The following is a 25,217-nucleotide window of genomic DNA, read 5'->3' as shown; positions in this document are numbered from 1 at the left end:
ACATCCCTGCATTTGACCACTGTTGAGTTAACCTGTAGACATAGTTTGGTTATGTCCAAATTGCCTTTCAGAAATACTGTGCCAATTAATATTCTACCTTCTTCAACACTGGACAAGCATAATTTTTGCCAAATAAGGTTTCTTATTTAGTTTTCTGGTGACATTGAACACTTTGTTATGCAAATAATCATGTATATGTCTGCTCTGGGGACTCTATGATCTGTGCCCATATTAATTTTATTAATGATAATTCTGGCAGGAGTTTTTCTTTGTTAATGCAGCCTAATCTGTCTTTCTTCCGCTGTCATTTCTTTTATGCTGTGGTATTCCCAGCTCAAGAGGAGATAAATGTGTACCTATTTTCTAGCTTTTTTTTTTTCCCCATGGTTTCATTTTTTGCATTTGAGACATTTAAAGATGGGTGTGATATTTTGATAATGGATATGTTTGTCAGCCTCAGATGTGCACGGGAAAATGTTACATACTACTGTGATTCTTAAAGTTTAAGTACAACTTCAGGAAATAAAAAATATATTAAATGTAGGAAATAAACTGAAGAAGCTTAAGGTGAATCTTTTTTTTAAACCACCATTCCTAATTTCGTAGATTAGCTGAGTATCAAGAATATCAAATTGCAATCCAAGAAACTTGGGTTCTTACCATGGTTCTGCCACTACATGATCATAACTAATCACTTAACTTCTGGGAAAGTGATTTTCCTCATCTGTGAGAGAGAGGTTTGGATGGAATGATTTTAAAGTCTCTCGCTCAAAAGTTCTGTGAAATCCCAATTTTCGAACTGGCAAAAACTGCTGGTTGACTTTCAATATCCCACTCCCCCCTTTTTATTTGGTAAAGAACTCCCTGATTTTCAGTTAGATATAAAACCCAGAATTCAAATGGATTTTCTAGTCTCATTTTCAATCAAGAATGACAAGGAAATATTATTTGGGACTTCTAGGAATTGTCATTAGAAGGAGAGGGAATACTTGTTTTTATGTCTTCCTTTTTCTTACAATGTGACTCGATGTAATGACCAGGACTTGTCCCTCGCTGTACTGATGGAGCCACCTCAGACCATGAAGTGGAAGCAGAGGGCTGAGGGTGGTGAAGTGGCGAGAGGAGACTAGGTCCTCGGGATTCTGTGAAACCACACTACCATTTTTGGACTGCCTATTTCCAACTCAAGTTTTACATGAGAGAGAAACTATCTGGCTTTCCTCTTGCTTCCAGACAAATGTAACTGAACAAATATAGTAAAAAGTATAAAAGCATACATACATAAACTTAAACACACACATGCAGATCTACATAAATATACATATGATTTACATTTAAAACTGTGTTGTTTCAAGTAATATTTTAAAACCATTTCATCTGAAACATTTGATAGACTGTTAAGTCAACTGGTAATTACCTTGGAGTTTAGAGAAGATGAACGTTTTTTAATTTGACAGTCATCTGAAAGGAAAAACACATTTGCACTTTGAGGAATTACATAAGCAATTTATTGCAATGGTCTTAATTCTTTACAAAGAAAAGCAATAGAAATATTTAAGACCCTAGAGACTACCAAACGGTAAAAATATCTGGTTATCATTGGGTGATTCGTAACAGTTTCCATTTTCACTGATGGAATACTGTCCTCTGTCACTGTCCACGTCCACAATGCTTAGCCAGCACATAGGAGATGCTAAATGAATACATACTGAATAAATGAATCCAAAACTACAGATCAGAAGGTTATCAAATATGATTACTTTTCCTAGAAAAGGGAGTCATTAAAAAGTTCTCCTCAGAAAAGTTCACATTATTTAAAATAAGACTATTATAAGATTTATATAAACCCTATATTTTAAGGCATTTTCCATGGTCTCAGATGTCTCCTTATTTTCCAATCCATCTGCCAGCTTACTATGCCAGAGTCATTCCTTCTTCAAGAAATAGAAAATCATTGTTGATGAGAGTGGCTCGTTTAACTTACTGTGCTTTGCTTTGTGTGTGGAGAAAGAGCCACACAAAGTAGGAGAACATTAGAGGCAACTCAATGGGTTGGATGAAATATATTCTCATCTCAGCAATCTAATTTAATGAATTTTTAGAGTCATTACCAAAGAGTCCTCTGTGTGTCCCAACCTGTTTCTAACTTAACATTTTACTTTACATTTACTTTACTTTCTAACTTAACATATACTTTGTATAAACAGAAGGAATGAATTATTATTCTAACATAGCCTTAAGTGTTTTATACTAAAGACATAATAAGAATTAACAAGAAAGAGAATGAAAGAGGAGAATCTCAGAAAAACATAACCGAGTCTATTAAGCTTTTATTACCTTCATCTTCGAGAGGGTTAAAAGACCTTTCATTTTGCAAAAGAACCTGTTTCAGTTCTTCTAACTCAGCATGCTCTTTGGCATACATTCTCTTCAGGTTTTCTACATGCTGAATCATCACCTCCACTGCTTTACTAACCCGGCTTTCCTAGTAGGCAAAAAAAAAAAAAAAAGAACAAATCTACATTGAAAATATTGTTCTTGATATCTAGTTTAAAAATGATTAGACACATACATCTATCTTCACTCCATCCCCAAATCTCACTAAAATGACAATGAAGGTTTTTAGTTAGTTTGTTTGTTTTTTAAAGACGACACAGGACAAAAAGAACAGAAGAGGGTATAATGAAATTTTGAAGGTCAGTTAGTAGAAGAACTAGTGGAGAATGACCAAGATCTGAAAAAGCTGAACCCTAAAATAAAGTAGGAAAAGCCTACAAGCAACCTGGGCTGCACCACAGAAAACCATTCAGGCTCAGGAATTAGTGGTGCCTCTGGAATTCAGTGTGAAGACAGATAGGGGAACAGAAGAAATGGTGGAAAACCTGCAGAAAAAGTGATGAGATCTGCAGATCTCCCTTATTTGGGCCAACTGAGCAACTTTCCTTCCCCACTTTGCTGAAAGACTAAACACTGAATATCTAGAGAGAGAGAAAGAGCCTGTGGATTAGGCAGTAACAGCTGATGGTGAACAGATCATACAGAAAACAGATTTAGGCAAAAGTCTGTATACATATTGAATACTGAGACTCCTAGCCTGTTTTCTCCTTCCAACTTGCAAACACTGGTAGCCAGGCTTAGGCTCAGAAAGCAGGCAGTTGGAAGATTTTCCTCTGAGGACTTTAATGTAGCAAGATAAAAGTCTTAAAACTCCTGACACCAAGGATATCCCAGTGAAACATCTCAAGTTGTGTGAAGCTCAGAGCCAATAAGAACCCTCCTCACCCAACGTGCAGTCCTCATTCCACTACCTAGTGGATCATGACTAGTCAGAGGAAAGCTGCTTCTGTGAAAGAGGAAAATCAACACAGAAAAAAAAAAAGCAAGGTGGAGGAGATCAACTACAGAAAAGCTTCAAGGGAACCAGCAGTATCTTCAGAGAGTTAAGAGTAAGTGTTACAAGATAAAAAAGCTACATGCTAAGAATAAAAAGAATCTGGGAATTAAAAATATATTAAAAATACGTAACTCAACAAAATAGTTTCAGGGTAAGGTTGGGGATCTCTCCCTGAAACTAGGAGGAGAAAAAAACAAAAACAAAAACAAAAAACACTGAAGGCTAGAAAAGAGATGAAAAAGAACCTGTTCAGGAGATCCAACAGACAACAGGAACTCAGAAAGCAAAGAAAATTACCCAATATGTGGAAAAGGAAATAATTCAAAACAATCTCTAGAACTCAAGAACGTATTTTGCCAGCTTATATCCATTCAGGGTCTAAAACAATAAATAAACCAAATTTTAGTTAACATATAATGTAATATTGGTTTCAGGAGTAGAATTTAGTGATTCATCACCTAGCATACAACACCTAGTGTTCACACAAGTGCCCTCTTTAATACCCATCACCCATTTACTCCACCCCCCGCCCACGAACCTCCCCTCCAGGAACCCTCAGTTTGTTCTCTATAATTAAGAGTCTCCTTTATGGTTTGCCCCCCCTCTTTTTTTTTCTTCTATCCTCTATGTTAATCTGCTTTGTTTCTTAAAATCCACATATCAGTGAAATCATATGGTATTTGCTTTTCACTGACTTAATTTGCTTAGCACAATACTTGTATTGTGTACTTAGCACAATACTTAGCTCTATCTACTTTGTTGCAAATGACAAGATTTCACTCTTTTTTATGGCTGAGTAATATTCCACTACACACACACACACACACACACACACACACACACACCCCACATCATCTTTACCCATTCATTAGTCAATGGATATTTAGGCTCTTTCCATAATTTGGCTATTACTGATAATGCGGCTATAAACGCCAGGTGCACATACCCCTCCAAATCTGTATTTTTGTATACTTTAGGTAAATAATAGTGCAATTGCTGGGTGATAGGGCAGCTATATTTTTAAATTCTTGAGGAACCTCCATACTGTTTTCCAGAGTGACTGCCCCAGCTTGCATTCCCACCAGCAGTATAAAAAGATTTCCCCTTCTCTGTATCCTCCCCAACATCTGTTGTTTCCTGTGTTAATTTTAGCCATTTGGACAAGTATGAGGTGGTCTCTCATTGCAATTTTGATTTTTATTTTCCTGATGTGTGATGCTGAGCATCTTTTATCTGTTGGCCAACTGATGTATTCTTTGGAAAAAATGTGTCTTCTGCCCATTTCTCACCTGGATTATTTGTTTTTTGGGTATTGAATTTGATAAAAGTTCATTATAAATTTTGGATACTAACCCTTTATCAGATATGTCATTTGTAAATATCTTTTCCTATTCCAAAGGTTACCTTTTACATTTATTGTTTCTTCACTGATTCAATTTCATTACATCCTTCTGTTCAGATTTTCTACGTCTTCCTGATTAAGTTTTAGAAGACTGTATGTTGGGGCACCTGGGTGGCTCAGTGGGTTAAAGCCTCTGCCTTCGGCTCAGGTCATGATCTCAGAGTCCTGGGATCGAGCCCCGCATCGGGCTCTCTGCTCGGCAGGGAGCCTGCTTCCTCCTCTCTCTCTCTGCCTGCCTCTCTGCCTACTTGTGATCTCTGTCTGTCAAATAAATAAATAAAATCTTAAAAAAAAAAAAAATTAAAAAAAAATTAAAAAAAATAAAAATAAAAAAAGACTGTATGTTTCTAGAAATTTATCCATTCGCCTATGTTGTCCAATTTGTTGGAATATAATATTTTATAGTAGTCTCTTATAGTCCTTTGTATTTTTGTGATGTCAGTTGTTATTTCTTCTCTTCCCTGTGTTTGAGCCTCTCTTTTTATCTTAATAAGTCTAGCTAAAGGCTTACCAATTCTCCTTATCTTTTCAAAGAAACATCTCTTGGTTTCATTCATCTATATCATTTATTTCTGCTCTGATCTTTATTGTTTCCTTCCTTCTACTAATGTTGGGCTTTGCTCTTTTTCTAGTTCCTTTAGGTATAAGACTAGATTGTTTGAGACTTTTCTCGGTTCTTGAGGTAGGCCTGTATAAACTCTAAAATTCCTTCTTAGACCTGCTTTTTCTACATCCCAAAGATTTTACACGACTGTGTTTTCATTTTCTTCAGTCTTTATAATGTCCTCTTTGATTTCTTTGCCTGCTGGTTGGTCAGTAGCATGTTGTTTAGCCTCCCAAGTGTTTGTATCTTTTTAAGTTTTTTCTTGTAATTGATTTCTGATTTCACATTGCTGTGCTTAGAAAAGATGCTTGATGCGATTTCAATCTTATAAATTTATTGAGTTTTGGTGGTTTTTTTTTTTTTGTTTTTTTTACCTAACGTGATCTAACCTGATCTAAACTTCCACGTGCACTTGTGGAAAGAATGTGCATTCTGCTAGTTTGGGATGGAATATTGTGTAAATCCATCTGATCTAATGTCTTGTTCAAAACCACTATTTCCTTGTTGATTTTCTGACTGGGTGATCTATCTGTCGATGTGAGTGGGGCATTAAAGTCCCCTATTATTACTGTACCACTGTCAATGTCTCCCTTCATGTCTGTTAATATTGGCTTAATGTATTTAGGTGCTTCTATGTTGGGTGCACAGAGATTTACAATTTTATATCCTCTTGTTGGATTGATCCCAATGTCATCATGTAATGCTCTTCTTTGTCTCTTGTTACAGTTTCTGTTTAAAAGTCTCTTTTGTCTGAAAACAAAGCCTATTTTGTCTGATATAGTATTGCCACCCCAACTTTTTTCATTTCCATTTGCATGAAATATTTTTTTTTTCCATCCCTTCACTTTTAGTCTCTATGTGTCTTTTGCTCTGAATTGAGTCTTCTGTAGGCAGCATATAGAGGGGTACTGTTTTTTTTTTTTTAGTCTTTCGGTCATCCTATGTCTTTTGATTAAAGCATTTAGACTATTTGCATTTAAAATAATGATTGTTACATGTGTACTTATTGTCACTTGGTTAATTGTTCTCTGGTTGTTTTATAGTTCTCTGTCCTCCTTTCTTCTTCGCTTGCTCTCTTCCCTTGTGATTGATGACCTTCTTTAGTGTTATGATTCCTTTCTCTTTATTTTTTGTGTATCTATTATAGGTTTTTGGTCTGTGGTTTGCATGAAAGTCATACATAACATTGTAAGTACATAGGAGTCTATGTTAAGTTGATGGTCATTTAAGTTTGAACACATTCTAAACAAACTACATTTTTACTCCCATGTTTCATGAGCAGAAAGGAGACCAGTCTGGCTGGAATGCAATAATGCAGGAAGATTATCATAGGACATAAATTTCATAGGGTAAGAGGGCATGGGAATGGTGTAGATCTTTTTAAGCCATCATAAGGATTCAGGGTTTATTCTGAATAAAAGTGAGGAAGCCACCAGAGGACTTTAAACAAAAAAAGAAACATGATCTAGCTTACATTTTAGAAGGATTATTCTGGCTGCTTTATGGAGAACAGACTATGTTGCAGGGAGTACTGGGTTTGAATGGAAATGGAGACCATTTAGGAAGATATTGTATTAATCTGCAAAAAATAGAATGGTAGCTTAGATCAAGGTGGTAGCAGTGGAGAAGGAAAGAAATGGTTGAATTCTGATGGTAAATAGGATTTATTCTGTTGGTAGAGTAATTACAATTTCCTGCAGGATTAGAGGTAAAGTGTAATTAGAGGTAAAGTGTAATTAGAGGTAAAGTGTAAGAGAAAATTGTTGAAAATTACTCCCAAGGATTGTCAATCTGATCAACTTTGACAGAGATAAGATTATGTATAGAATGGGTTTTGGAGATACCATGAGCAGTTCACTTTTGTATGTGTTGTTTGATTAGTTTGTCCAACATCCAAGTGGAAATGCTGCATCCATAGTAGTATATTCTAGTGTAGAATTCATGGCAAAGGTTTAGGACAAGCATGTGAATTTGGGAGTCATCAACTGACCACACAGAATGGTGTGGGGACTGAAGGAAGATGGACATCACTTGTACAAGGGTGAAACCCTTGATATTATGAAGCCAGGGAGAATGGTGGGACCCATACAGGAGCCTGGAAGGTAGTGACCCATGATGTTGAGAGAAAAAACAAGAGAATTTGGGACCTGGAAACCAAGTGAGGAGAGTGTTTCCAGGAGGAGAAAGGACATGCTGAATGTAGCAGATCAGCTAAGGAAAATGAGTAGGTTAAGACCATTTACAGTTTGCAGAGCAACTGGGAGGAGAGAAATTGGAGACAGTGAGTACAATTCTGTTGAGGAAATTTGCTATAAATGGGAGCAGAGAAAGAGGAGAAAAGGTCAAAGACTATTTTGCTTGTGTTTATGTTATCTTTCCCATCTTAAAAACAGCATATTTGTGTGTTCATGGGAATGATTCAATATAGTGGGGAAAAGTGAAGATGGAGGAAAGTAGGGAGAACCTGAGTCTAAAATTCTGAGTAAATTAGGAGGAATGGGTTCTGGTATACAGGCGAGATGGTTAGCCTTAGACAGGATTAGAGACAACTCATATTTTGTACTGGGAAGGGAGGAAAAGTATGAGGGCTCAGATGTTATTAGGTTTGGAACCTGTGGCCATTCCTTCCGAATGACTCAGTGCTTTCATTGAGGCAGGAAGTAGTCATTTTCTGACAGAAAAGATGGGAAAGGACATGATGATGGTTTGAAGAGAAAGGAGAAAGTATGAAACTGATATTTGGAAGAGATTATTTGCATGACTGTCACTGGCTAATGCAATTAAGAGAGGGCGTTTTTTTGCATTTTATTTGCATATTCCACTTTCTCTGTGTTAAACACGTACATCTTAGGTAACACAGAAGTATTTTTTAAAACTTTTTCTTAGAAATGTAATCCATGATTTCAGGGAAAACAAATCCTTCTAGGAATTTCATTGAGCTACAGAAATGAAGGCAGATTACCTGATTAATGGCTCCCAGCATCTCAGCCTTACTGGCCACTCGTGCAGTGCACTGACTAAGAAGTGTTATACTCTTCTCCAGCTTCTTAACTATTTCCTGGGCATGGTTGTCATCTTCACAAAGTGGTGTTAAAGACTGCACAGAAAGCAAAGTATTAAAATATATCCAACCCAAGTATTCAGCAAGTGATTCCAACAATGACTATGTTGCAAATAGAGATGACAGTCACATCTCAATTATCTTGGTATAAAGTGAAAAGTAACAATGACCAATAATGAATGATACTGAAATATTAATATCTTTGTTAGCTATCAAGCAGACCTATGCAAATGTTTCCAAAACCTTTTATATCTAATCTCAATCTCTTCCTTCCCAAATTCGCCATTTCTTCATACATCTGTATATCATTTTCCGTAATTAACAGAATGGGACATACTTAATTGGTGATGGCAAAGAAATTATGCTTATGAATGAGTTGAATATATTATATGAAGAGCATGGTTTGAACTTTTAAGTAGAGAAAACATACTAGATGTAGATATGGCTCTGACTATGCTATGTGCTCGTCCACTGATGACAAAGAATTACTGATCTGGCTAGATGCGGGGTAGGCCTTCACTGCCTTATGAATATTTCTTTCAAACCTGTGCCCTTGATCCAAGATGATGGCCTTTCTGGTGGAGAACCATCCCTCCCACTAGGGTGGAGACAGAATTAAGAGGACAGCAGTTTCGGAAGCAAACAAGCCACTGCTTATTAGCTGAGAGCAAATTTCTAAGACTTGCCCAAATCTAAAACACCATCAACTTTGTAGCATTTAAAAAAGGAAAAGTAGAGGGCGCCTGGGTGGCACAGTCAGTTAAGCATCCGACTCTTGGTTTCAGCTCAGGTTGTGATCTCAGGGCCATGAGATTGCTCAAAACAGACAAACGCTGTATGATTTTTTACTTCTATGAAGTATCTGAAGTCATCAGATTCATAGAAACAGAAAGCAAAATGGTGACCAGGCGATAAGAGGAGGAGAAAAGGGGGGTTGTTTAACGGGTACAGAGTTTCAGTATGTAAGACGGAAAAGTTCTGGAGATCTGTTTTACAGCAACATGAACATACTTAACACTACCCGAATGGTTCACTTAAGATGGTTAATATGGTAAATTTGATGTTACATGTTTTTTACAACAATAAAAAAAAGAATATGGTTTCTCAAGTTTTATTTCTTTCCAAAAATAATCCTCTTAATTTTCCAACCCACCTCTATATTTGTGGTGATTTCACAAAATGGAAAAATAGTGGTTGTTATCTGCGTACCTAGAGAGGGCTTGCCAATCATCTGACAAGACTAAAATCAATCACCATTGTCTTTTTTCAGTTAATTCAATGGAATTAGACTTTTGATTCTCGTCTTTGAAGCTTAAAATTGACAATCTCCTATTGCTCAGTTTCCTGCATGGTGGCTGTTCTGCCTCAAACCTATTTGAATGTCCAGAGAAGGCAGGTGACTCACAATGACTTTAAAAGGCATTGGTTTTACTAGTGAATCATTTATTTTAGCCTGATCCTGAATTCTTACTTCCTATTAATTTACATTGGAGTCAGGCAGGGCTTGGCACCTGTTGTCGTTTTTAGTCACACAAGTAAACCTGTATCTAATTTTGAAAACATTATTAACAATAGGATCATCACATGTGGAGTTCCCAAATGTTAAGATTCTCACCTCTAAGAGCTTTAAACAGTTAGTGATTTCTTTCTTCAAATTTTCTTCTGCCAAGTCTCGGGATCTTTCTTCAAGCTTCACTCTTTTCTCCAGGGTGAACCAATCACACTTAAATCCCAAAGATAATCTGAGAAATTCGGCCTGTCATCAAAATAATGTGCAGGTGATGGGGAGAAAACTGGTGGTAGGGAAATATTTCAGTTTAATACCGGATTATGCAGAGTCATTCTTTTTCCTCCCAGCAACATAATGCTGGCATGCCTCGGCTTTCCCTGCGCTTAGTCACTGCCAAGCCATCCAGACACCAGGTACAGCTTGGGTAAAAGTATAGAGTGATGATAGACAAGGGGGTCAAAAACACCTTTTTTTTTTTTTTTTTTTTTTTTTTAACTTAAAGGGAAAAAACTCACCTCCACCTCCTTCTCATTAGCAGAAGTGCTGTAGGAAAAGACAAAAAAATTTATTCCAACATAATTCAACAGAAAAGCAAAAACTGTGAACAGGCCATGTGAAGAACTTACTTGTCACTTTGTCTAAAGTTAATGGATTTCACAGTTGTTACAGGAAGAAAGGAAACAGCAGTGTCTATTAAAAGATAATAAAATAGTATTGGGTTACAAAGGTTCCTGGCTGAAGGCACATTCAGTCAAATGTCCTCTCTCCATGACACAAAGGCATTTCCTTGAAGAATGTCTGAAATAATAGCCAGGTAATAACATAACTTGCTTCAGAGTGCCTGGGTAGCTCAGTCACTTAAGTGTCTGCCCCCGGCTTGGGTCATAATCCCAGGGTCCTGGGCTGGAGCCCTATTGAGAAGGGAGCCTGTTTCTCCTTCTCCCTCTGCTGCTCCCCTTACTTGTGCTGTCTCTCTGGCTCTTTCTCAAATACATAAATAAACTCTTTTAAACAAAATAATGCATTTGCTTCAATATAAGATAACATTATGCTATGCTACTAGGATCACAAGGACATTAAAATCATTGGCTCACACGTCAGCATGTGAAGAGTCTGAAACCTGAAAATATCTGGGTCCAGGAAGAGCCCAGTTGCTCTCTCTGCATTTGAATGTCTATCTGACTTGATCTCAGGGCTAAATGCATACCTTCTTCTGTTACCCTAGTCCTTCTTCAGACCAAGGCTTCAACAGCCACAGCAGGAGGAAGAGTCATTGTAGTAGTAAGAGTAACAGTCATAGTACAGTAGAATAACAGTAAAATGACAGCAACAGTAAGCATGGTATCACCCATTTGTCACAAGTTTACTACACGCCAGTGCCCAAACAGGACTCTGTATACATATTAATGATACTCTTCATGAAAACTTCACAAAGAGGACAATATATTAGTTATTAAGAGTATTAGAGTTAAAAAAAAAAAAAAAAACTGATATAAGTCCCAGCTTTGACTCTCATAGCTTTGTGACCTGGAACAAGTCACAGCTTCATCAAACCACCTACAAAACAAGGATGATATTATTTTTTTATAGTAGCTTTTAGAGAACTTTGCCAAGCATCTTTTCTAACTGCTTTATACCTAATTTATTCAATCCTCAGAGCAAACCTGTGTTGGGTACTGTTATCATCTACAGTCCACAGGCTAGGAAATTGAATTGCAATTTACCTTCCATAGGTATTTGGGGGAATGAATTAAATTATGTACATAATTTAGGGGGCACCCAGGTGGCTCAGTTGGTTAAATGTCTGCCTTTGGCTCTGGTCATGATCTCAGGGTCCTGGGATTGAGCCCTGCATGGGTGGGGGCTGGGGCGAGGTCCCTGCTCAGCAGGGAGTCTGCTTCTCCCTCTCCCTCTGCCTGCTGCTCCCCATGCTTGTGTTCTCTCTCTAGGTCAAATAAAATCTTTAAAAAATGGGAATTTAGCCTAGAACTTAGCATATGATATATTCTCAAAAAAGGTTAATCTTTTAAACTCATCCTTTCCATTTCACAGATGAGGAAGTTGACACTCAGGTTAAATAACCTTCTGAAGTCATACCTAGACAGAAAGTCACCCAATATAGTCTGGGTGACTTCAAAGTCCCACCTCTATCCACTACTCCATCCTAATGGAGGTGGAATGGAGAGGGAAGCATACTAGCACTTATTCTTTAAAATATTATTTACTTTCAGATCAGATAATTAAAAAGATCTCAAAGTAGAGCTTAGAATTTGCTACCAACATTGGCATGGTTCTTTGTTCACAATAACACAGGAGTTATTACAAGTCCTTGGGACTTAATAGTTAATGCAACATAAATGTGGCTTTTCAAAAATGATATAAATTGAATCAAGAATCAATTTTATTGACTGATTTTACCTAGAGATGCATAATTATAGGTATCATATCTTTACTCAGAAAGATTTCACTCATAAAAATATAAGCAGGAACAAAAGTTCTCATGGGGGTTGGGAGAGAACATTCCTTACCTCTTGCAGCACATTCTTTTCTATGCTCATCTATTGTTACTGGTTCCTCTTTTGCTTCCTAAAATCATAAAGAGATTTTATTGCTGTAGGTAGAGTGGAAATCCTTCATAACCAATCATGTTCCAACTTCCTGTCCTCTCCTAACCCTACTCTATCAAAAACACTATGATATTCAAAGAACTGAACTAGAGGTTAGAGAAGAAAGCAGGACTGGCTCTAAGGGGGTTTCCAATCTAGTTGAGGTACCAAAGGGAAACATATGAACAGCTATAAATGTGATACAAGTTACCGTAAGGCAAACTAGGATTGATTGCCAAATAAATGAGATGTGAATAAGTAAGGGCTCTACAAAGGGAGGGGAGAGACACCATGGCTTGAGAAGCATGGAAAGTCTCTACAGACAAGGAACATGCTGGAGCTTGATGGAGTGGGAGGACTGGCTGGATAAAGAGGTAGGGGTGATCTAGGACCATCACACCTCGCTTTCTAGATGGGCTCTTGGGGGACTTGTGGCAAAAATTGCAGGTATGTTATGTTAGGCTTTTACTCCATATAAATACATTTTAAGGTTGCTGACCAACTATCCTACAAATTTATCTATCTTATCATAATAAGAGGGTTATACTATACTGCCTGAGATAAATGAGAAAATAATAGGTATAAAATCATTTTTATGGTGATAATTTTCAACATTCTTAGAAATTTTTCCTGAAAAACAAGTCTAAGACAAATTTCCTTGGTAGAGCCATTGATACTATGTCATGTAATTTTTAGAGCATTGAAGGTACAATTTTTGAAAAATGTAACAAATGCAGTAATACAGGTAAAACACTGCATCATTCTTCATCAACATTTAAATATCCTTAAGTTTACTGAATCCTCCTTCAACACCCTGACCTCTTCCAGATAGGACATCTTCTTCCAATCCTATCTTTTAAGGCCATGATTCTTCTCGAAAGAATTGTCCATGGTTGCTGTTTCCAGTTTTTTGGTTTTCTTCTGTCCCTGTACCCAATACTCCCAAGAAAAACCTCCCTCTCCAGTTATCCGTGAACTCTCTATTGCCAAATTCAATGGAAAAATTTCAGACTTTATCTTATTTGACTTCACTGTAGCATCTAAAATGATCTAGAATCCTCTCCTCCTCGAAGATTTTTCTTTCCTTGGTTGTCACCTCCTGATGTCCTCCCATCGCTATAGTAGCTCCTTCTGAGTTTCCTCTGCCATTGCCTTCTTTTGTTAGATAATGGAATCAACAAGAGTCCGTTATTTCCAGTGCGCTCTTCCTGACTACCAGCGTCCTCGGGAAATCTCATTCACGTACTTGTTTTTTTTGCTGATAGCTCACAAATGTGTGTCTGCTCCTAAAAGTCCTAGGAATTCGAGTTTATGAATATAGTTATGTAGCTATCTATATAACCTTCCAGAGTGCTGATGTCTCATATCAACCTGAAACTTAAACTGATCTTATTTTACCCCCAAATTCTACTCTTCTTACTTCCTCCCTATTCTCATGATATTCCATTCATTCTGTAGGATAAGCCATAAAAGCCCAAGTTTTAACATTTTCCCATGCATTCCCAACCCCCATCATAGTTATCTGTTACCATGTACTATAAATTCTGTCCCCTCAATCTCTCCCAAATTATTCTTTTCTCCATCCACAATAAATTCATAGTATCTTCATGCCTTGCCTGAATTGTTGCGATAGTATCCTAACCAGTACCCCATCTCCATTACTACATTTTCTAACCCATTATTTTTAAGTTTCTTTATTTCTATCTTGTTTTGAGATGGGAAGAAATTCTTTTTCTCAAAAGACTACCATGAACAATTAGAGGAGCCCAGATATTCCTCTGTGTTTTATAAGGGGCAACCACTTTCGGCACACTTACTGGCCAACACAACACTCTATATGCTTGATACTACAAGGAACAATTTCCAAATCATATACCCAATCATTCCACTCCATTCAGACTAGAATAGTATAAAATTTTACCTACCCTATTGCCTCAAATGTATCTATGCCACAACCATCTCTCATAACTTGAGTTAGCTTTCATGAGTCTCTGTTTCTTAAAACCAAATGTGCCTCACTAAAGCAATATTTATACACTGAGGGGAAAAACAATACACACACACACACACACACACACACACCCCAATGATACTGCTACTACTACTAGTACTAATAATAATGATCCCTTTTTAACAGAGAGGCACTGATACATAAACAAGACCCTAAAGAAACATGGAATTGGATCCATAGTCTACTAGTTACTTCTCAATAATTATAAATTCAAACAAGTGACAATGCACCTTCTCTTTAAGGAAAGGAACTTAACTTTTTCTATAAACATTTAAATGTTTAAATCAGTTTTCCAAGTGCCTGGATAGCATCAATACCATTCACAAAGTACCTCCTCCATGAGACTTGTCTGGGCTCTTACCCCAAACATTTTTCTTTTATATCACTAACCATACTGAGAAATTATATATTACTGAGTAACTGTATGTTTCTTCCCTTAATTAGAACACGTTCTCTTAACTAGAACATATCTTTAAGGTAAATATCACTGCTTTATTTAACCTTATTTATTAACACCTTTGTTTACTTAAAAGTCCTCTATTGATAGATACTGACCTTGTTTCCAGGAGACCTTTGTTGAATAAATAAGTGAATGAGTGAATGAAAAAATAATGTGAAGTCAGGAGGTTCTAGCTCTGACTTTACTGTGTGACCTTGAACATGTCACAAGGACTCTTTGGCACCAACTTTCTTGTCTATAAAATATTAGAGTAATTAAATTCTATTAACTTCATAATATTTTAGAAGGATGAGATAGTGCTTTTAAGAGTATTCTGCAAACTTAAAGGGACAGTTCTACTGCTGTAATATATCATTACCTTTACTGTTAACATACATATATTTCCTTACCAGATTTAACATGGTTTTGTCCTCACTCACAGAGCCTTGCAGTGCAATATTCTCAGGAGATGCACTTTTGCCTGTGAGAAAAAGGGAACACACTAAACAGTTACCTGAGCAGTGACAAATAAAAGAGAAGGAAATAGTGAGGGTGACAATATGAACAGACTAGAAAATGTCAAATACCTTAACATGCGAGACAAATTATGTACCAAAAATTTTTAAATGTGCCCATGGACTAAAAATCAGGACTAGAACAGCTAAGGTTTCCAAGGAAGCTAGCCATTTAAGATTTCTTAATAGAAATGAGTATCTGTATAAATAGCCCTTCAAGTAATAATTTTTAAAATCTTTCTTAAGGCTGCTGCTGCTTTTTTAAATCAAACACATTACTAGTATATTTACAGAAGATGGATGAAGGAAGGATGAACAATCAGCTTGCAAAAGAGGTTTTTTTTTAATTACAGATGTAAGGCTGATAACCAAGTATGATACCCTTCCAAAGCATGGTATCTTTCTAAAAAAAAAGTCATCAAAGAAACATAGGTACTTCTGGTTTATGCCATTCTTCTCTGTAATTTCCCTTTATTTTCGTGTACTTTATTTGTACTGCAATGTACTTGATAATGATTTTCCTCTTTACATGATCCATTGTCTTGAATTTAGTTCAGTACAGGCACAAAGGTCAGCAACTATAAATAGGTTTTGTTTCTTTTTAAGAAAAAGAAATAGTTCAAGTATGTATATTTTTAAAATTTATAGGAAATTAAGAAAATGGTAACCACTTTCTTCAGAGATAAAATGCCTTTTCCCAATGAAAACTTTAATTTTTTGTTAACTTTTAAGACAGATAGATTCATATGGCCCATAAATTTTAGAGTGTAAAATGTTTTATGGTAAAAAATTTCCCTCCCATCCATGCCTATAAGAAACTTACTTTCCCTCTCCATAAACAATGTTATTTAATTTTTGTCTAGCCTTTCAGAAATACTTTGTGCATACATAAAAACTTCTTATCCTTTTTATTTTCCCACAGAATTTTATAGGCAATATGTAATTTTTTGCATTTGGGTTTTTTTTTTTTTTTTTTTAGAGACAATAATTCTTTGATATGCCTAAGAAAGTTTCCTTATATACATTTTATGGATGTATATTAGTATTCCATTACATGGAGATACCAATATATATTAACTAGGCTTCTTTTGATAATTAACTTGTCTCCAGTATTTTGTTATTATAGAAAATACTGTAGTAAAGAAACTTCTACAAGTCATGTGAGTATTTAGATCTATAGGATAAAGTCCCAGAAACTAAACTGTTTTATCACAGGATATGTATATTTAACATTTTGGTAGATATTGGCAAATTCTCCTCCATATTAATTATAATAATTTACATTCCCTACCGAAATGTATGAGATTTCCTTTTTTGCCCTACAAGCTAACCAACAGAGTGTAATCAAAGTTTTGTATCTTTGTCTACATGACTGGTGAAAAATGCTATCTTGTGTAGTTCTAATTAAAATTTCTCTTATTCATGGGGCACCTGGGTGGCTCAGTGGGTTAAACCCTCTCCTTTCAGCTCAGGTCATGATCCCAGAGTCCTGGGATCGAGCCCCGCATCAGGCTCTCTGCTCAGCAGGGAACCTGCTTCCCCCTCTCTCTCTCCCTGCCTCTCTGCCTACTTGTGATCTCTGTCTGTCAAATAAATAAATAAAATTTAAAAATAAATAAAATTTCTCTTCAGTCTGAGCTAAAGTATGAAGATATTCTTCAGTTAAAATAAAGAATGGATTCTATTTCTACGATTTCGCAACTCCTTTAGTCTAGCATCTATATCTCAACTTAAGAATGAATTTTCCTTGACTGATTTATTTTATTTTGTGTGTGTGTGTGTGTGTGTGTGTACGGGAGCCTATGCACTTCCCATCAGTATTCACTGTATGATGTCTCACTGGGAATGGTTGAGAGTAACTACCTGTTGTCAGACTCAAGGAGCAAAAAAGGATGGAATGTTTTATCTAGTTAATTCTTTTGCCCCCTGAGTGGACCATCACGAATTGGCCCATTCTTTTAACTAAGCAGATTCTAATTAGGATTCTGAGAATTTTGGGGGTGAGGGGTGGGGAGGAGAAAGCATGCACATGAGCACAAGTGGAAGGGCAGAAAAGCAGAAGAAGAGGTGGGGAAAGAAGAGAGACTCTTAAGCAGGCTCCATGCTCAGGGCAGAGCCTGGTGCAGGTTTGATCTCATGACGCTGAGATCATTACCTAAGCCAAAATCAAAAGTCAGACACTTAACCCACTGAGCCACCCAGGTGCTCCAAGATTCTGAGAATTTCCTAAGCAAGTGATTCTACACCTAAGCCACAATAGAAACCCAGTTGTAGCCAGTCAATCTTTGTCATTAGGAAATATTTAAGTCCTATTAAAATATATTGTAATTTTTGTTCTTTCCATAGAACTTGGGGAAAAATGGCAACACTAGCATATATGAAGGCCACGATTACCTCTCGGACTTCTTTTCCCCGAGTAGATCTTCAATTTCTTTTTTAAATAAAATGTTACTGAACTATGAAGATAGTTGCTCCAGTAGCTTACAGGTTTACTTACTTACTGCTTTGGAATGGAAACTATATTTGAATACTTCAATAGCTTACCTGTGATCTTTATCATACCAGAAGCTGATCTTGTATCTTCCTCTTTCTCACAGAGTGATTTATAGTCAAGGTCATCAGAAGCCATATTCAAAATTTCTGACCCAGAATCTATCAACAGGAAGAAACTAACAGCATGAACACCATGCAAAAAAGTTATTTGCCTATGTTGTTTTCACTTGCATTCACCTCAGCAGGCCATAGAAACCAAGCTTATAGTTATAATACTAATACTCTATTTTTATATGTTTTCTAAGTTCACTCACCACTTGAAGTTATAGTACTCTCTGTGGACAAAGTATGTCCAGGAGATGACAGTGTGGAACATTCCCTGTCAAGAGTAGAGGAAATATTTTGGAGTGTCAAGTCCAAAAAGTTCCTTAAAAATTAACCAAATATACCTTCAAATGCACATCACAAAAAAGCAAACCTGGACTGTGGCAGGCTCTCAGAATACAAGTGGTCAACACCATTCTCCTAAAAAAAAAAAAAAAAAAAAGGAAAAGGAAAAATAAGTTCAACAATTTGACATTTTCCATTCCAGAAATGTTGTTTTAAGCAAACATTTTCATACAATTTTAAATGGACCCATATTTACTGTGCTCTTTTAAAGAGGATATGGGAATGGGACGCTATAAGGCAGATTGATAAACATACTTTCTCCAAGTTGTACTTTCAAAAAAAAAAATCCAATTTTAAATATAATTACAAGTCCAATATTTAAAGAATACCTAATAAATTCTTGGGCAAAACAAATTCTAAACTTAAAGGGCAGATAGAGTTTATTTCATGAACTTAAGTCAAGTTGTCTTTAAACAGAACATTCTATGTGGACATAACACAACATTTCTATTTATGGAAATATTCAACCTAAAACTTTTGACCTGATGATTTAAAAATGGTTTTCAATTTTCTAGCTAGACAAATAATACCTTTTAAACTTAATCCCATTCTCAAAGATCTGAAGGATATTTGAGATCCTTATCTACATCAGCACCTATTACTTGGTGCTCAAACAGAGCTTAACAAAATCGTGGTCCCAGGCTGCCAGGGCAAGTGTTTGAAAGTCTTATTTGAACTTCTTAATCTTGATCAGAAGTTCCTAATTTAGAGGGAACTTTAGGACGTTAGGGTTGATTAGCGCACTTACTCTCAAATAATACAGTGGGAACATGCATTACTCTTTAATAGTATGTTTTTCTAATAACGTCTATTTTCATCATTGTTTGGTTTATGTAGGAATTTAATATTGAAAATTGAAACCAACTGATCAAAAATGTGCACAAAAAACAAAGAGATGAAGACATTCACATATTCTATAACCCAGGAGAGAACTTATTAACCGCCACAACCCAACAACAGGTTTCAATGGAGGAACACTGTATCACACACAGTATTTGGAATCTACCGCAGACTATATAGACTATCGCAACAGAAAAGTATGGGCTTAGTAACAGTTTGCAAAATACATAGTTATGCAATATAATGACAGCATTTAGAATGTACAGAAGCCCTTTTATATAGCATCCCATCTCATTCTCCCAACAACCTTAGAAAGTGGGTTTTAGAAAGAAAATATTTACTTATTTCAGGTAGAGAAAGTAAAACCAGTGAATAAAATAATTTCCCAGGAATATTCTGAATAGTGGGATCAGCCTCCAAACCCAGTTCGAACTAATACAGTGTCCTCTCCACTGTGAACAGAACTGTGTCTGAGAACCCATAACCCAGGCTGGTGGTGAGGCACAGACTTCCCAGTCATGGTCTTACACACCAGTACATGATTTAAACATAAACGTTTAAGATGTTCAGCTCCAATGTTTAGAAGAATCCACAAACGTGCAAAGCAAGAATTTATACCTAATCCTACATATCAATGTTAGGCAATCTTCTGTTTTATTTCATTTTGTCTCTGGTTAAACGCCTTTGGGTCAGACCATGGGTGCTTGAAGGCTGTCACGACATCAGCTTGATTTAATTCATCAGCTTTCATCAAAGCCTCACTTTGTCCCAGAAGCAGTGACAGAAGCCAGCCTGTCACACACACAAAACTACAGTCCTTGTCCCAGAGAGGTTTGTAAGCCAGTCAGGAAGACAAATACATAAAAATTATAGGCAACACTCCACAGAGGAAAGTAATATGCACAGAACAGAATGGGGTTATATTTGAATTATATTTTGAAGAGAAATTGTACCTTATAACTTACAGGTAAATGATAACTCTATCATTAAAATATTTAAGAGATGCATTAGTAATTGTTATATGCTTATTTAACTATATTCCAATATATATGTAAGAAATGAAGCTATAAAAAAGGAAAATATTAAATATCCTTCAGTTTCATCAAGTATCATACATCATAAACGTCAACAAGGATTCATTCCTTAACAATAATTTAAAAATCAGGCACACTTAACACCCTATAACATATAAAAATTTGATAATATATGTCTTGAAATGATACTTATTACTGTCCTATAGTTAATACATATATAATAATATTGCACTAATTAAAAGCCTAATTTTGTTTTTTTTAAATATTTTTATTTATTTATTTGACAGAGAGAGAGAGAGAGAGATCACAAGTAGGCAGAGAAACAGTCAGAGAGAGGGGGAGAAGCAGGCTCCCTGCTGAGCAGAGAGCCCGTGTGGAGCTCAATCCCAGGACCCCTGAGATCATGACCTGAGCTGAAGGCAGAGGCTTTAACCCACTGAGCCCCCCAGGTGCCCCAAAAAGTTAATTTTGTCTGAAAAAAACTAATTATACCTATTAGGGTTACAGATACCTATATCCGAACTTAAGGGGTATAAAAGAGAATACAGTCACTTTCTATTTAATTAAACTGACTTCTAATATGGGGAGAAAGGAAACACATCATTTCTATAGACTTTTCAAAAAAAAAAATCTCATTTAAAATCAAAATACAGCAGAAATAGAGTTTACCTCCATTATATTATAAATTAGTCTTATTTGCTGTAATATTGTGTATAAGCCTTTCTGTTCAGTACCTTTTATGTGAAACATTTTAGTGAGAAACTTTTTGATAAATATAAAATATAGATTATTAATTCTGTAATTTTGGAGAAATGTCACATATTTAGTAGTCATACATTATTGTTCTGAAACAGTTGCTAGGTAAGCAATTGGATATTACTCCTATTCATTAGTCTTTATAAATCTAACTGATCAGAAAAAAAACAATATACAACATATCTCAACCCCAGATTTTCATAAATTTGATCTAACAGCATTTTCTCCCTTCTTACAGGTGTAACTGGATAAAAGACGTTTTTTCAAATTTAGAACTATAGTTAATGAAATTGGAAATAAAACTCCTCAGGGTGTCTGTGCATATGGAGTGGGGGTGGGAAATAACTTGGCAATTTTTCCATAACTGTGTTCTTTTTTTCCCAGCATCAAAAGTCACCACTATTCAAACCAGCATCCCAGACTCACAGGAAACCCTAACCCCCACATAACTATCAAGACCTAGGCAAATCATGAAAAAGATAACCTGCTGGCTATATTTCAAAACCAAGTAAAGCTAAGAAGTTGACTAAAAGCAAGAAAAAGAGCTCAGATGACAGACTTACTTACAAGTAGAACACTGGCTCAAGTCAATGAGTCTAACACATGTCGATAGCACAGAGCAGGAAGAATGTTCTTCCTGCGCAGGCCATTCAAATATCAACCTGCATAACATTTACATGAAAATCCAGGGTCCAGCCCATTTGCTTTTGACAACATCTACTGGAGGGTGCGGTAGCCAAGGTGCTCATGGAACAAACTGAGACATATTCTCCCATGGGCTGGGTCAGCAAATACAGGCTACACAGGCACATGTGCACACACGCACGCACACACACATGCACATCAGTATTATTTCAATATTCAGGTAGGAAAAGTTAAAGAACAATAAGAAATAGCTTTTAAGATATTCGTAAGGGTAATTACAGGCTTAGATAATTTCCTGGGGTTACTTCATTTTTGCTCTCCTAGATGAAATGTTTCTTCATCTGTAGATTTTATGATTAGAAACTCTTGCACTAATCTACATTCACCTTACCAATGTAATTTTTGCTGATAGGTCTATTGTAGATGATTGGTGCCACTCAAACAAATTAATAGGATTTTCTGAGAAAAAAACTGCATATCCATAGGGTCCTATTTCATTCTAACTTTAAAAATGCCCTTGACTTGGGGCACCTGGGTAACTCAGTGGGTTAAGCCTCTGCCTTCAGCTTGGGTCATGATCTCAGGGTCCTGGAATCCAGCCTTCCATTGGGCTCTCTGCTCAGCAGGGAGCCTGCTTCTCCCTCTCTCTCTGGCTGCTGCTCTGCCTACTTGTGATCTTTGTCTGTCAAATAAATGAAATCTTAAAAAAAAAAAAAATGCCCTTGACTCAGGGCCAGTTTTGGTGTTCTAAAAAGAATGTAAAACTGAATGCCAAAAGATCACAACTACTGTAACCTAAACAAAAGTAAAATGCCTAATAAGTTTTTTTTTTTAATTTGTAACTAAAAGGACACCACACCCTCAGATCTACAGGACACACCTACCACTATGAGGTTCATCTCTAGTGCAGTTATCAGTCAACTTCTACATCTCCCTATTTTGCAACAGGCAATGTTATTTATTCTCCAAGGTTATTAATGCCACACTACACACAGCCCGAGAGAACAGGACAGACAATGGCCAGAAAATCTTCTGAGATATTTCAAAATTCATTCTGTCCATTGTCTCATAAATTACCTCCTCCTAATGATAGTATATCTTAGACAAAAACATGTAATAACATGAGGGACACCTCAAAGGGATGGCAATACACTTAATTTTTTTTTTTTGAACAGCCAAAGTAAAAACAGAAATTCGTCTTCATATCTTCTGACTGTGATAAGGTATCTTTTTCCTTCTCCCCCTCCTCTTCCCCCCCTTTTTTTTTTAAAGTAGGCACCGTGCCCAGTGTAGAGCCCAAAATGGGCTTGAACTCACCACCCTGAGATGAACACCTGGGCTGAGATTAAGAGTTGGATACCCAACCAACTGAGCCACCCAGGCACCCCTCTTTTTTTTTTTTTTTTTTAATTGATGTGTGGTTGACATGCAATGCTGTATTGGTTTCAGGTATACAAGATAGGGATTTGACAAGTCTGCACACTACATAATGCTCATGACAAGGGATCTTCTGAGCTTCACGATGCTGATCATTCTGATCCTGGAGGACAGTCACAGCTGCTATTTTCTGAGTGTTTAATGGGAACCAGGAACTTTGCATACATACTATAAAGTGTCTTGGTGGGGTCAGATCTGAGACTGAAATAGGTAGACAGAAGAATCAGTTTCGTAATCATAGAATTTTTATGAAGTTCCTTAATTTTTGGAGTTTTGGGGAACTCACACAGGTACCTAAGCACATGTCTAGTTTGGCACTTGGGTTGCTGTTCAGACTCCACGGTGGAAGCAGTGATTAAGGAATAGATGACAGACTGTAAGGAGAGACAGCTGGGCCCTGGAGAGAAACTGCCAAGAGTGAGGAAGAGTTGAGGAAGTTGTGCTAAATGGACCATCAGGCCTAGCTCCTGAAGGGAGCCGCAGTACTGGAGGCAGTGGGAGGCTGCTACTTACTGACCACTGTGCCTCCCGGCCTGCTGGATTATTTATGTGCCTTGAAATTCACTGAGAGGGAAATTTGAACAATCCCATCACAAGGAATCTACCCAGCACCACAGGAAGACCTGAAGGGAGAACTGATCTCTCTACCAGCCAGGGAGAGAAGATCCCTAGGTGATCAGACACAGAGCTCCAAGGAGGTCAACATGGAGGGCCTGTGGGCAGGAGGGATCATGAACAAAGAAGACTGCAGAGATATGAGTGGTGGAACCAGCTTCTTTTCCCCACAATCTCTGGGGGAGATTACATCTCTTTCCCTGGGACCCACTACTTGGTGGGGCCTGGAGGACATTAGGAGATATCAGTATATGTCCCTAGAGATTATTGGAAATGTTGAGAAGGGACCCCATGGAGATGAAAGGCCTTCCTATTCAGCAACAAGTGGGGAAATAGAATTAAGATTTGTCTTCTCTCTAAATATGGCCAACTTGGTTTGTCTTCAGTGGATTGGTTAGGCTAGAACTTAGCCATTGCAGATAGGTATATGCATACATGTATTGTATGTATTGTGTGTTTGAAAACTCAAAAGAACCCTGAAAAGTAGTATCTGTTTCACAGGGGACACAGAGAGGTAAATTCAAAGAGGTTAGACTTGTCCAAGTTTACACAGCTAACAAGGAATGGCGCCAGTCTTAAATTCAGGCCTGCTTAATTCTAAAACCTATGCTATGTGGGTAAAAATTCCAAGTCATTAGTGGGAAAACTTTTAAATAAAGACAAAAGTAACAGAACAGAATAAGTAACCTTTGTGTACCTATTCTGCAGATTCAGCTATTACTAACCTGTGGCCAATCTAGTCTGTCACCCACTAAAACCACCCCCTCATTGTTTTGATGCAAATCCCAGATATCAAACATTTCAGTCTGAATCTCTAGAAGACAAGGATTGGAATAATTTTCCTCTTTTCTCTCTACATTACAATATGAATTTTCTTGGTCAATAAAGGAACTTTGTATTTCCCAAGAATGTCCCAAACTGAGCCCCCAATATTTTTTTTATTATAAAATGTTCTTCTTGAGACAATAATCTTATGAGAGTCCTTGGCTCACTCAGAAAGATCCTCTTCAGAATACAGATATTCACTTTTACCTCACCCTGTGCTTTCTGAAAAGGATGCTGGAATGAAGCTTCTTCTATGAATATGGGAGATGAATAAAAAATAAATCTCCAGTTCTCAAGAACGCCAGTCCAAGAAAGGAGGCAGAAAACAATGGAGCAAGGTTGTCAACTCAACAATGTCCCTGAGTGCTCAATCTTGATGTTTTAAATAGGCCCTGGAGGGAGCACAAGAATAAGTATGTAAATAGGTGTTCGGTGAGTATTAACGGGCGACTACCACACACCAAATTTATGCCAAGTGCCAGATGCATATTGTTAATAGCCAGACAGAGGTTCTCTCCACCAGCTTCTGATCTCCTACAGAATAAATACAAGAAAACAAGGAATTACAAGGCAACCAGAG

General features: G+C 36.8%; 1 protein-coding gene across 3 annotated transcripts in view; it reads right to left on the bottom strand.

The window, feature by feature from the left end:
* LOC111159949 (lymphoid restricted membrane protein) overlaps positions 1–25,217 on the bottom strand; it is a 46,579-nt gene that overhangs the window by 5,129 nt on the left and 16,233 nt on the right. For 2 of the 3 annotated variants that reach the window (XM_022522655.1, XM_022522657.1), the window contains 11 exons: positions 18,514–18,560; positions 18,350–18,414; positions 18,087–18,194; positions 15,438–15,508; positions 12,500–12,557; positions 10,598–10,661; positions 10,487–10,514; positions 10,077–10,217; positions 8,363–8,497; positions 2,338–2,485; positions 1,418–1,461 (listed from right to left, as the gene is read on the bottom strand). In XM_022522655.1, coding sequence (XP_022378363.1) covers positions 1,418–1,461; positions 2,338–2,485; positions 8,363–8,497; positions 10,077–10,217; positions 10,487–10,514; positions 10,598–10,661; positions 12,500–12,557; positions 15,438–15,508; positions 18,087–18,194; positions 18,350–18,414; positions 18,514–18,560 — 909 coding nt within the window. Of the gene's footprint in view, positions 1–1,417; positions 1,462–2,337; positions 2,486–8,362; positions 8,498–10,076; positions 10,218–10,486; positions 10,515–10,597; positions 10,662–12,499; positions 12,558–15,437; positions 15,509–18,086; positions 18,195–18,349; positions 18,415–18,513; positions 18,561–21,792; positions 22,020–25,217 lie in introns of those variants that run through there. The other variant, XM_022522654.1, reaches the window with a different exon arrangement.

Source organism: Enhydra lutris, unplaced genomic scaffold (genome assembly GCF_002288905.1).
Source record: "Enhydra lutris kenyoni isolate GAN:26980312 unplaced genomic scaffold, ASM228890v2 scaffoldscaffold72, whole genome shotgun sequence".
In the NCBI taxonomy this organism is placed as follows: Eukaryota; Metazoa; Chordata; class Mammalia; order Carnivora; family Mustelidae; genus Enhydra; species Enhydra lutris.
The sequence above is the reverse complement of the archived record's forward strand: the minus strand, read 5'-3'. Positions and strand labels throughout refer to the sequence as shown.